Source organism: Mizuhopecten yessoensis, unplaced genomic scaffold (assembly GCF_002113885.1).
Source record: "Mizuhopecten yessoensis strain PY_sf001 unplaced genomic scaffold, ASM211388v2 scaffold9541, whole genome shotgun sequence".
Lineage (NCBI taxonomy): Eukaryota > Metazoa > Mollusca > Bivalvia > Pectinida > Pectinidae > Mizuhopecten > Mizuhopecten yessoensis.
In genome coordinates this window covers 882,777-897,354 of record NW_018408099.1, presented here as the reverse complement: position 1 = coordinate 897,354, position 14,578 = coordinate 882,777, and the positions used below count along the sequence as shown (strand labels likewise).

The following is a 14,578-nucleotide window of genomic DNA, read 5'->3' as shown; positions in this document are numbered from 1 at the left end:
AAGCTAACATGTTATTTTTTTTCAGTTAGTACAGGGGCATGAAAAGAACTTTTAAGAATGCTTGACCTGAAATGGAAGTTGTGTTTGTTGCTTAAAAAAACCCAAAAATAAAAAATCTTGCAAGTGATGCAAAAAGTTATCACAAGTACATTGACCAACACTGCTATCGGGAATAAAATCATGTATGTATGTTTTTGTGTTGCACTTAAAATAATGGATACTGTAACATTGCTCATCTGTTTTATGTTTTATGTTTATGTTTCACATGCCGCTTGTCAGAAATATATGAAACATTCCAAAAATGATTTCTTGCCATTGTTTTTTTTACATAGCCAAACATATTCAGGAAATGCTTTCCAAAACGCAAACCATCCATTTTAAACATTCCTGCAAAACCAGACGAAAATCCTACGTTTTACTATTTGTTGTAACTTATATATGCATTATATAAGTAAAAAACTGAATTATAGTATTTGAAATAAATTCCATATCCGAGTAGACTGTATAGCTTGAGTTATGTAACATTGTGTGATGTTTTTTTTCTATCGTTTGCAATAACGAACGTGCATATACATATGAATGCTATCTTATCTTATTATGAATGTCGGAACGACGGTCATTGCTTTTGCATGCGTGCAATGTACAAGCTTGATTAGCCCGTGTAGTTGGACATGTCTGTCAATCGCTCCTGTGATACTGATAGTAATGACGTGTGAAATGTTACATAACTCAAGCTATACCACCTACGCTGTATTGGAACCTGTCCACCAAACGCCCATGGAGGTTTAATGTTTCAGCGAAACAAACTTATGTGTACAACTTTTATGTGGTGTAACCTTTCAAACTAATGTTTTTACAGTGTAACATTGGTGTGTATCGAGTGTATTTCATTAGTTATTTTAACCCCACAAACCACTTAGAAGAAAAGAACAATATGTCTGAGAAGCAAATGTTGTGAAACATCATTGCGTCATTATTCCTTACGCCTAGTTACGCCAACAACCATTCGCAACAATTGAAGTTATTCCTTTATTCCATTTATGGTTGATATATTTATCTTGCGAATGTGATCTACATGTGTGTAACTTTGTCATTGAAACAACGGATCCAATAATAATGTAATGATGGTTATTGCTTGTCCCCAATTAAGTTCCTCGCTATCTATAGGGTGGAATGGTCTTTTAGCTTCGTCATATCTTGAATAATCTGTTACCTCGAAGCATGTGCTGCTTGTAACTGCTGGTGTCTTGTGGATTGTTGCAAACCCCTTGTGCTTGACGTACAAGTATTAGCAACGATACGCCTAGAGGATAGCAATCATCAAACGTTCTGTTAATGTTTTCAATTAAATGATGTTCGTAAATTGCGGAAAATAAATATCTGATTTAGCATCAAAACTTTGACTTTACATTTATCTTATTGCATAGGTATGTGCAATATGAAAAACACATATATATATATATATTAACCAAAGCTATACCATGCTTAATATAGACAGTCTCGTTTCAAGCCTTTATTCTAAATATACATTACTGATATCAAAGGCGGGGACGAATAGTTTTCCCTACGTAATTGTAGGGGAAAAAGAACAGGTAATGATTACAGGTATATATTTATATCTTAATGTATTGTTTATATGTTTTGGTGAAAAGATAATATGTGACATTATCTAGACAGCTACAGTAAACTATAAAATACGTATACCAAATCTACAACGTATAAAACATTAAGAAAAAATGATTCTAAAAACACGCGAAGAAGACAAGGAATATATAATACTCAGGTAACTCTCTTTAATATCCATACTTGATACATGTATCTAGATATTTACATAAAGGAACAGGTGATAATCTCAGGTAAATCTCAGTAAATACAATTGTGTCTAAACAATGCGGGAACAGATGTTCCTCTCAGGAATCTCTCATTAACCGCCATGCTATATAGACATGCAAAAAAACGGATGATATTATCAGTTACAGAAGTATTAATGTACACGAAACTCTCAATATATATCATGGTAACTAGACATGTGGGAACGGACGCTACTCTGATTTAACTCTCATTGGCTGATCTGCTTTTTACCCGTGTATGTACAAATGACTCCAGTGGTAGGCATGATATCAAAATACATGCAGGCAAGTATATTCGTCTGGTTTTACATGTCGTAATTACAGCGGATGTTAATCAACAGAGATTTTAAACCGATTATTTTTTGTTTAAATGTCACAGAGATAATATTATCAGAGGTTCCGAACAGATTATATTATCAGAAGCTATGTACAGATGATATTCTCAGAAGCTACGTACATATGGTATTATCAGAAGCTACGTACAGATGATATTATTAGAAGCTACGTACAGATGATATTGTCAGAAGCTACATACAGATGGTATTATCAGAAGGTACGTACAGATGATATTATCAGAAGTTACGAACAAATGATATTATCCGAAGCTACATACAGATGATATTAATAGAAGATACGTACAGATGGTATTATCAGAAGGTACGTACAGATAATATTATCAGAAGTTACGTACAAATGATATTATCCGAAGCTACATACAGATGATATTATCAGAAGCTACATACAGATGATATTATCAGAAGCTGCGTACAGATGATATTATCAGAAGCTACGTACAGATGATATTATCAGAAGCTACGTACAGATGATATTATCAGAGGTTCCGAACATATGATATTATCAGAAGCTACATCATTGTACTACGTACAGATGATATTGTCAGAGATTCCGAACAGATGATACTGTCAGAAGCTACAAGTACAGATGATATTATCCGAAGCTACGTACAGATGATATTATCCGAAGCTACGTACAGATGATATTATCAGAAGCTACGTACAGATGATATTATCAGAAGCGTCATTATTGTACGTACAGATGATATGATCAGAAGCTACGTACAGATGATATCATCAAAAGCTACGTACAGATAATATTATCAGAAGCTACGTACAGATGATATTATCAGAGGTTCCGAACATATTATATTATCAGAAGCTACATCATTGTACGTACAGATGATATGATCAGAAGCTACGTACAGATGATATATCAGAAGCTAGGTATAGATGATATTATCAGAGGTTTCGAACAGATGATATTATCAGAAGCTACATGTACGTACAGATGATATTATCAGAGATTCCGAACAGATGATATTATCAGAAGCTTCCTACAGATGATACTATCCGAAACTACGTACAGATGATATTATCAGAGGTTCCGAACAGATGATATTATCAGAAGCTACATGTACGTACAGATGATATTATCAGAAGCTTCCTACAGATGATACTATCAGAAGCTAAGTACAGATGATATTATCAGCGTTTCTGAACAGATGATATTATCAGAAGCTACATGAACGTAGAGATGATATTATCAGAAGCTCCCTTCAGATGATACTATCAGAAGCTACGTACAGATGATATTATCAGAGGTTCCGAACAGATGATATTATCAGAAGCTACGTACAGATGATATTATCAGAGGTTCCAAACAGATGATATTAACAGAAGCTATGTACAGATGGTATTGTCAGAAGCTACGTACAGATGATATTATCAGAGGATCCGAACAGATGATATTATCAGAAGCTACGTACTGATGATATTAATAGAAGCTTCCTACAGATGATACTACACGTATCAGAGGTTCCGAACAGATGATATTACCAAAAGCTACGTACAGATGATATTATCAGAGGTTCCGAACAGATGATATTATCAGAAGCTACGTACAGATGATATTATCGGAGGTTCCGAACAGATGATATTATCAGAGGTTCCGAACAGATGATATTATCAGAAGCTACGTACAGGTGATATTATCAGAAGCGTCATTATTGTACGTACAGATGATATGATCAGAAGCTACGTACAGATGATATTATCAGAAGCGGCGTACATACGATACCTGTATCATCAAAAGGTCCGTACAGATAATATTCTTAGCAGTCCGTATATCATACATGTATCATAAACTCAGCACACTGACATTTACTTATGTTGCGGTAAATAGTTCAATTTACTAGGAACGTTGATCGCAACTTAATTTTATTAAATAGTCATATAGACACATTTATACGTCCCTAAAGCATGTTAAATATAAAAATGTAAGTTAATTTGGTGATGGTGTATTTAGAGAGAATCTTTAATCACGGATTTTAAAACATAGCGCGGACATACAATTCCCATCAAATAGATATACAATACATCTACAAAACCGGTGATAATGTGAACTTCTGTCCGAAAATTCAATCCTCGAGAAGGAATCAATCGTTTTAAGTACAATGTACAAGAATGGAAATTAAACATCAGCCAAAATTAGATTATTTACAGAATCTAAGATGGCTCCAGGTATGATCTCCGATTCACCGGCATCTGTGATAATCTCAAATCATAATATTTTTCAGTGTCTGTACCTGGCCGTTATCACTGAGACTTTGGCGCTATTTACTTTCTCCGCGCCACTGGGCGTACGCTTGTTATACCGTGGTGGCTACAGTGGCTGGCGGCGAGATGTAAACGCGGACCGGGCGTGACTCGTGTGCACAGAGCCACAATGAAAAAACTGAAAGTTCACGACGGTGTAAACCTGACGGTTTGTAGATGCTATCTCAACCCTGTGATTACATTTTTGCAGTCATTGTTTGGATTTATGTACAAGTGAAATCATCCTCTGTGTGACGAGTATGTTTCTACTGGATACCATGGGGACGGGGAAGGGACTGATGCAACTGATGCTGGTAGTGGTACTTGGCATCCCAGGATCCGTGGTAAGTGCCATTTAATACCGTTAATGCTTTATATTAATTGGTGAGGTTACGTTGCTACTAAATTTGCATTTATAGGAAATGTGTGGTTAAGTTTTCAAATTAACCAGTTACATCGAAAATGGACAGTTAGCCCAATCTTGATAAAAGAATGGTCTCGTACTTATTTCAGAATAAATATGTATGCAGAGTAATATTAAATAATTAAAAGCCAATAGAATAACCCAGTCCCGCGGAATGCATCATATTATGGTTCTATACGAAGCATTATTAAAATTATACATGCTTGCTTGTTTTATCGATGTGATGATAATATCAATTTGTCTGTAAACAACTCTTAACACAGACTATGAACAACCCACCAAGATCATAAAAAGGCTAGACCGATCTGATCTTTAAGAGTATTTGAGAAGCTACAGATATAATGTTTGTCACTGCATTAGTAGTGCACATATATTACATGTACATTTATCTTTTTTTGTGGACAATATGAAGGTTCATATGTAGCAAATATACGGCAAAGTGGAAAAATCATCTGCAGCCTCGAACACATTGTACATGTACTATTGTTTTTATTGAAAATAAGTGTTATATAATCCCCTATAAGTAGCTTACAACATTAGGAATGCATAAGTACATTTAGTAGGATCAATAGAATGAATGCCGTCAAATCACTGCTACATCATGTAGGTATAAACAAGGATCATGTATACATGAAACAAGAATCATATGCACATTTAACAAAGTCCTTGTATACACTGAAAAAGATCACGTGTAGATTTAACAAAGTTCATCATAATGTCTACATTAAAAAGGATCACGTGTACAATTAATAAAGGTCATGTATACATTAAAAAGGATCACGTGTACATTTTACAAAGATCGTGTAAACATTACACAAGGATCACGTGTGCATCAAACACGGATCATGTACATGTACATTTAAAAAGGATCACCTTTACAGTAAAAAGGATAACATATATATTAAAAAGGATCACGTGTTCATCAAATAAAGATCACGTGGACATTAAACAAAGATCACATACACATTAAAAAGGATCATGTGTACGTTAAACTAGGTTCACGTGTACATTAAAAGAATCATGTGCACATTAAATTGGGATCACGTGAGTTTTAAACGAAGATCACGTGTACATTTAACAAGAATCCCTTATATAAACAGTGTGCATTTAACAAGGATTGTGTGAAGGCACCATCAACGGTTCATGTTTACATTTACAGAGAATCTCAAATATGTTAATCTATTATCAGATATACATAAATCAAGATTTTTTATTTATAAAGCCGAAATAAGATAAAGGAGTCCTTGAAATAGTGGGCATTTTATGTCGTTATAAAGAAGTACCGCTATAACTCATTTATTCACGGTGAAATCAGCTCTAGAAATACATTTGAGCGGATTGTAATTTTTTATCAGTTAAAAGGAAAGACTCTTAAGAAGAAAAAGCGCGAAAATTTCGCCCCAACAATATTTAACCGATTGGCAGTATATATAGGAGGGACAAAACAGCTCGGCAATTATCCAGCTTTATTTAATATGATCCATTGAGCGACGCCCCCTTTGAACAGCTTGCATTGGCTCGTTACGTCCATATACTTTTGGCAGTAAATAACGTAGTCATGTTACACAGCGATACACGCCAATAAAGCACTTATATTGTCCAATACTTTATACATCTTTAGCATACAAACATCAGTAACAGGTGTCTGATGCGCACTGTAATAGTTTATATACTGTAGCTTTCAAAGCCAGCAAATTGACAGAAACAACAGTATATATTAATAAATATATTAGCACTTTGATAGCTCATATATATGTCTATACATGTAGCTGTCACAACCAACAAATTGAAAGGAACAACGTTATATACTAGTCTATATTAACACTTCACATTACTAACACAGTGAACAAATTGATAAAATAACTGTTTACCCTGTTCTCTCATGAGTAAGTTCCCTTTTCAATTTATTCCGTTTTTGATATCACAAATAGTATTAATCTTTAGACTTTATTTTTATTTAAAATGACCATAAATTAGCAATATTTTCAAATAATCAATGATGCATCCTCCTGAATATGAAATGTAAGGCACTACAGATTCGTCTACATACATGACCAACAAGAACGGCTAGCTGGTTGGCGGTAGGATGCGTGCGACGATTGGTATATGTGTATGATTGAAATGAGTCGAGTGTAATTGACAAGTGTCATTTAAGGCAACGTTACTATACACGTAATAACGACTAATCAACCAACTATCTATGATGTTATAGATGTTAGTATAGCTCCACGTACTGTTCCTTATGCTGTTACTCTGTAATCCGTTTTTTTATACAGTTCATATACTAGCCCTGTCTCAGTCCTCTTCCCATTAATTTATAAACACATAGTAGCCCAACCCAGAAATGAGACCTACTTCAATAGTCGACAGCTTTCTGGGACAATCAGACAGAACCGTACGCGGCAAGCACGAGTGTCTAGGATTTATTCCTCTTCACTAGACTAAGATTTGATATAAATATTTCGTTTGCAACGGATCACTCGTCAGTCAGAGCAAAAACGTACGTTATCCAATATTCCAAAACGTCAATTCTATAGAATTTCCAAATTCAGAAACGGCACACGCATCTTAGAACACGGATTGTTTTTCAACAAGTATCAATTAACGGGGAAAACCAGACTGTGTATCAGAACTGTGGCGTCATTCGAGGAACAAGGTTAACTTCAATATAAACAAATTGTCTTTGATCTCCAATGATTAATTGTTTCTTGTTCTGATATTAAAATTACTATTACTAACAAATGTTTTAGAAATGAACGTTTCGTTCACGTGTTTAGCCCTTTCATTAGTGATATATTTGAGTTGTGTGTATGTATATATCATTGGACATACATTCACATACTGCCTAATATTATATCACAGAAATATTTACGTATACAAATCATTTGATCTTAAGAATCTACATATAGAAACCAAGGATGATGTATGTTTACATGAGTAGCTGTATAAAATAGTACAAATACATTCAAATGTGTTCTTTCTCTTTCTCTCTCTCAAAGTTTGCATCTATTTATCAACAATCATAATAGAAATTAAGAAACAGTCTGAATCATATACTGTACACATAGTTGTGCTAGGACATGAAAGGAAAACAGTTGCCATCAAGACGCTCACCTCGTCATTGAATTGCAATCTCTTTGTACAGTCACACAGTTCAACTAAATACAAAGTAATTACACAAAGATTATCTTATCACGACGAATCTGCAGTGGCTTGGCCAAAAAACTTTGGCACGCGCCGCTGTAGTAGAGATTGATGCACGAGAATGCACACACACGACTTTGTAAGTGTATAACGTGTTGTAAGTTTAATGTTGCCACCATTTTTCTTACGGTTTTATTTACCTTTCCGAGCAAGATTTTTTTCTATGGCTGTGTTATGATAGTATGTAGTACATATTGATTTGCTGTTCATTCACTTGTCCTTTCCGTCTGAAACATTTGTATATGCATAACTATTTTGTATCTTTCCCCCCCAAATTAAGTGGTTGCAATTACCCTATAACATATGATAGGGGTCAACATGTGCCTGCTATTGACCATTCTTGTTTTTATGATTGCGGATTATTCAGGAACGTCGGTATGTGTGATCTCATATTACTTTATTCCTACTAAGTTGGTATAATGGGCATGACAATATGTTAATATTTAAGCAACGAATGCCTTAGCCAACGGTTAATGGTTCTATGACACGCATTGCTATTACTGACAAAGTTAATAAACCCTGGAAGAGCTATAGCTAATACGTGTTATAGGACCATAACACTATTTGTCAATACATTCATGACTATGTTCTAACTAGTATTCACTCTCTTTACGACAGTACGTCAAGTTCGCGGAACAGCAATGTCAAGGATGTGAAAATCAGATCGATGACGAAACAAAAGTGGTCACCTGACTTAATGCTGTTATTGTCTGTGAACACTTATTGAAATGTGTATGCTTTGCAATAGGAAACCACGGAGCAAATGTTAATATCAGTATATGTTCGTGTCCCTTGAGCGTGACAATATCAATGATGACAATGTTTCATAATTTAAACATTGAATACCAAAGTTCGACCGAAATACACCACCAGGGTCCAATGTCAAAGACAATCGATACATGAGTAGGCTAGATTCCGTTTCAGAATCGTGGCGTCACGTCAACAGACCTCAGAGGGCCAAATCTAGCTTGAAAACAAACGGCTTGACTTAGATCTTCGTAATTTGATTAGGAAAATGTTCTATTAAATGATTCCCAAGTCCAGATTACTAAAGCATAAGTCTTAATAATAATATAAATAAACAATTTGTATAATTAAATTAAATGTTATCATCTTTTTTTTTATCGTTTTTGAGTTCTTTTTTGTTCAACATGCACCCATATGTTTCATTTGATGGTGAGATATCAATGGTTATGTAACTCGATTTAGCCTCCTTTGCAATACCCAATTATTGTCGATGAAACCACTTTGATAACTATCAAGTCTAAAAAAAAAAATCATTAAGGACCTGTCAATTTTTATTTATTCTGATCATATATCAGTAAGAGAGGGATTTTCTCACCAAGAAACCACGACTCAGTCAATTTTTTATGCACAATCTTTTTAATAACGTTTCTGTACAATGTCATGAAATTAGATTTCGTTTCGTTCGCGATACTTGTTATAAAACCGCTAACCTCTTGTGTGTACTCCAGGTGATTCCAATTCCTTTTCAAAGCTTTTGGGGAAACTCATTTAGGAACTGTTACCGTGCTTAGTGAATCTACGTAATCAATGTTATCAGGTGTTTTCACGATCCCAGAGTCCATTTAACTGATTTAATAGGTATCATACACATGAAAAGATTACCCGTGAAACGGAATGAGAAAGAATTGCTGACACGAACTTGTGTATTACAGTATATAGTTTAATGTATAGGCCACCTAAGTTTAAACAAAAATCAGCAGATATTACTTAAATGACACTTATATCTTCCTATAGGGGAATCTTCAGTTTACACTGAAGACGAAACACTTTGGTAGTCAGCATGATCTGATTGTATTCAGCGTTTATAAAATTTCTGGTAACCTACATTCTGTGTTGGATGTTACTGGGAATGTATGACAATAACCACATATGGTAACCGGAAACATCATGGCCATCGTCCCAGTCGGTAACCGGAAACATCATGGCAATCGTCCCATTCGGTAACCGGAAACATCATGGCCATCGTCCCATTCGGCAACCGGAAACATCATGGCAATCGTCTCATTCGGTAACCGGAAACATCATGGCCATCGTCCCAGTCGGTAACCGGAAACATCATGGCAATCGTCTTATTCGGTAACTGGAAACATCATGCCCATCGTCCCATTCGGTGACCGGAAACATCATGGCGATCGTCCCATTCGGTAACCAAAAGCATCATGGCAATCGCCTCATGTGGTAACAAGAAACACATGACAGGTACCACATGTGTTAACAAGAAACATATGACAGGTGTCACATGTGTTAACAAGAAACACATGACAGGTGCCACATGTGGTAACAAGAAACATATGACAGGTGTCACATGTGTTAACAAGAAACACATGACAGGTGCCACATGTGGTAACAAGAAACACATGACAGGTGCCACATGTGTTAACAAGAAACATATGACAGGTGTCACATGTGTTAACAAGAAACACATGACAGGTGCCACATGTGGTAACAAGAAACACATGACAGGTGCCACATGTGTTAACAAGAAACATATGACAGGTGTCACATGTGTTAACAAGAAACACATGACAGGTGCCACATGTGGTAACAAGAAACACATGACAGGTGCCACATATGTTAACAAGAAACATATGACAGGTGCCACATGTGGTAACAAGAAACACATGACAGGTACCACATGTCTTAACAAGAAACATATGACAGGTGTCAAATGTGTTAACAAGAAACACATGACAGGTGGCACATGTGGTAACAAGAAACATATGACAGGAGTCACATGTGTTAACAAGAAACATATGACATGTGTCACATGTGTTAACAAGAAACACATGACAGGGGCCACATGTGGTAACAAGAAAAACATGACAGGTACAACATGTGTTAACCAGAAACATATGACAGGTGGCACATGTGGTAACAAGAAACATATGACAGGAGTCACATGTGTTAACAAGAAACATATGACATGTGTCACATGTGTTAACAAGAAACACATGACAGGTACCACATGTGGTAACAAGAAACATATGACAGGTATCACATGTGGTAACAAGAAACACATGACTGGTACCACATGTGTTAACCAGAAACATATGACACGTGTCACATGTGGTAACAAGAAACATATGACAGGAGTCACATGTGTTAACAAGAAACATATGACAGGGGTCACATGTGTTAACAAGAAACACATGACAGGGGCCACATATGTTAACAAGAAACATATGACAGGTGCCACATGTGGTAACAAGAACCACATGACAGGTGTCACATATGTTAACAAGAAACACATGACAGGTACCACATGTCTTAACAAGAAACATATGACAGGTGTCAAATGTGTTAACAAGAAACACATGACAGGTGTCACATGTGTTAACAAGAAATATATGACAGGTGTCACATGTGTTAACAAGAAATATATGACAGGTGTCACATGTGTTAACAATAAACACATGACAGGTGCCACATGTGGTAACAATAAACACATGACAGGTACCACATGTGTTAACCAGAAACATATGACACGTGTCACATGTGGTAACAAGAAACATATGACAGGTGTCACATGTGATAACAAGAAACACATGACAGGTACCACATGTGGTAACAAGAAACATATGACAGGTATCACATGTGGTAACAAGAAACACATGACAGGAACCACATGTGTTAACAAGAAACATATGACATGTGTCACATGTGTTAACAAGAAACACATGACAGGGGCCACATATGTTAACAAGAAACATATGACAGGTGCCACATGTGGTAACAAGAAACTCATGACAGGTACCACATGTGTTAACAAGAAACATATGTCAGGTGTCACATGTGGTAACAAGAAACATATGACAGGTGTCAGATGTGGGAACAAGGAACATATGATAGGTGTCGCATGTGTTAACAAGAAACGCATGACAGGTGTCACATGTGTTAACAAGAAACGCCTGACAGGTGTCACATGTGTTAACAAGAAACGCATGACAGGTGTCACATGTGTTAACAAGAAATATATGACAGGTGTCACATGTGTTAACAAGAATCACATGACAGGTGTCACATGTGTTAACAAGAAACATATGACATGTGTCACATGTGTTAACAAGAAACACATGACAGGGGCCACATATGTTAACAAGAAACATATGACAGGTGCCACATGTGGTAACAAGAACCACATGACAGGTGTCACATATGTTAACAAGAAACACATGACAGGTACCACATGTGGTATCAAGAAACATATGACAGGTGTCACATGTGATAACAAGAAACACATGACAGGTACCACATGTGGTAACAAGAAACATATGACAGGTATCACATGTGGTAACAAGAAACACATGACATGTGCCACATATGTTAACAAGAAACATATGACAGGTGCCACATGTGGTAACAAGAAACACATGACTGGTACCACATGTGTTAACCAGAAACATATGACAGGTGTCACATGTGGTAACAAGAAACACATGACAGGTACCACATGTGTTAACCAGAAACATATGACAGGTGTCACATGTGGTAACAAGAAACATATGACAGGTATCACATGTGGTAACAAGAAACACATGACAGGTACCACATGTGGTAACAAGAAACATATGACAGGTATCACATGTGTAAACAAGAAACACTCTTTTAGCATGGTAAACAAACCGACCTGACTGAAATAAAATGAATTGTTACAAGGCAACAGTATTTCTAACGCTTTTCTTATCGTGCACATTTTTGTTCATACCAAACAATACCTTGTGCAAGGCGGATAAAGCTAGATAACTTCCATGATCGAATGGTATGATGTATATGAAATAAGAGGACTCGTTTGTTATTGCAGTTCTTGTCAATTTAACTTCATGTATTGACAATATATATATATTACTGCACAGTAAGAGTGTTGCTTACAGAAATATATTTTGTTGTATTCAAATTGATTATGCTTTCAGATTATCAAGGTGAGGATGGTTTTCGTGATAATCAGGCTGATATATGGAATCTTTGATAGAATAATACCTGGTAACGATTAAAACAATAATAAATACAGTTTGAATCTTTGAAGCTTCATCTTTTCTCTTAAGTTTATATTATGTTTGGTATTTTGATATCTTCTTATCTTTTGAATTCCGAATCATGCCAATCAAGAACCTAAATAAATCCATTTATCTCTCACAGTCTTCCACAATTCTGCTTTTTATCTCTTTATCTCTTACAAACCTTCTGCGAATAGTGTATATATTTATATCCTTGGAGATTCATGACTCGAGTGCAAGTGCTTTCTATGTCAATACAACCAGTTTTAAAGAATTTTCCAAAATGTGATGAGCTTCCTCTTTTATTCAAATTACTTATCCAGGTCGGTGCTATAATTTTTGTCTGCATTGCATATATGATGAATAGCGATTCTTTGACATTATTGCAGATTTCGGCGATAAACATTAAAGCTCGTAGAGAAAGGGGGTTCATAAATCTCTGTAGTGCCATGCTTTCCATTCAATGTTATCGTGGGTTTGGTCTAAGTATAGCTTTCAATCAAAATGAGGTACTTGTTATCAGATTGATGATAAGGTGAATACAGCTACAGACAGGAATACTAGAGAACTATATATCTGTATTAAAACTTATCTTAAAAAATTTAAATCACTGATTTTATTATGAAAGTCATTACAAACATGTAGCATAGCTACCTGTTGATAACAACCACATTTCTAGTAGAAAAGGCTTTTTGATACGCGATAGGAGTTTTAATACAAATTTGGTTATTTTCGTATCTTTGTAGAGAAATAACACGTATCATCTTTATAGAATTTGTTTGATTCAAAGATATCGTTTTAATATCACAGGAAATTTGTGTTTTTCATCTTGACTATCAATGTTTGCTTCCCTTTTAACTTAATATATTTGCTTGTTTACTCTTAAATAAAACAAGTTATTTGTATCTGAAAAGGGATCTTTCGTTTAATCAGAATATTCTAACGGGTCATCAATCTGTTACGATGTGAATTTCCGATTATTTCGTTTTCTTTAAAGTGTTTTATGTACTTCACTTATGCCATCTTTATTTTTAAAAGATTTAATTATTTTTAGTACCCATACATGTTTACGTCGTACGTACATTTTCTGCCATATTTCTCTTTGAGATGTTCCTCTTATCATGATTTCCGAACGTTTTAAATGTGGACCCGCGACAAGGCAGTATATACATATAAGATATGACGATAACACTGAAACCGGAATCTCGAAATTTCTCGACTATATTTGTAGTTTTACATTAACTAGACAAAATCATAGAGTACACAACTTTATTGTAAACCTTATTACATGTAGTTTAATTTCACGATCTCAATTAAGTAATCACCTAACATCAGTTGACTCGATAATCACGAACCTGTTTAAAACATTTGATTTTCTATAGAAACGCGTCCTGATGACCTCCAAATTATTCTGATTGGTCATTCGATGTCATGATAATCCCCCTTTCTCTCTCTTTTTTTTGGGGG

At 35.4% G+C, this 14,578-nt stretch overlaps 1 protein-coding gene across 1 annotated transcript in view; it reads left to right on the top strand.

Moving 5' to 3' along the window:
- The first annotated feature begins 4,516 nt into the window (after positions 1-4,516).
- LOC110458335 (ADAMTS-like protein 1) overlaps positions 4,517-14,578 on the top strand; it is an 82,035-nt gene continuing 71,973 nt past the window's right edge. The window contains exon 1 of the mRNA XM_021509994.1: positions 4,517-4,806. Coding sequence (XP_021365669.1) covers positions 4,723-4,806 — 84 coding nt within the window. The 5' untranslated portion in view covers positions 4,517-4,722. The remainder of the gene's footprint in view (positions 4,807-14,578) is intronic.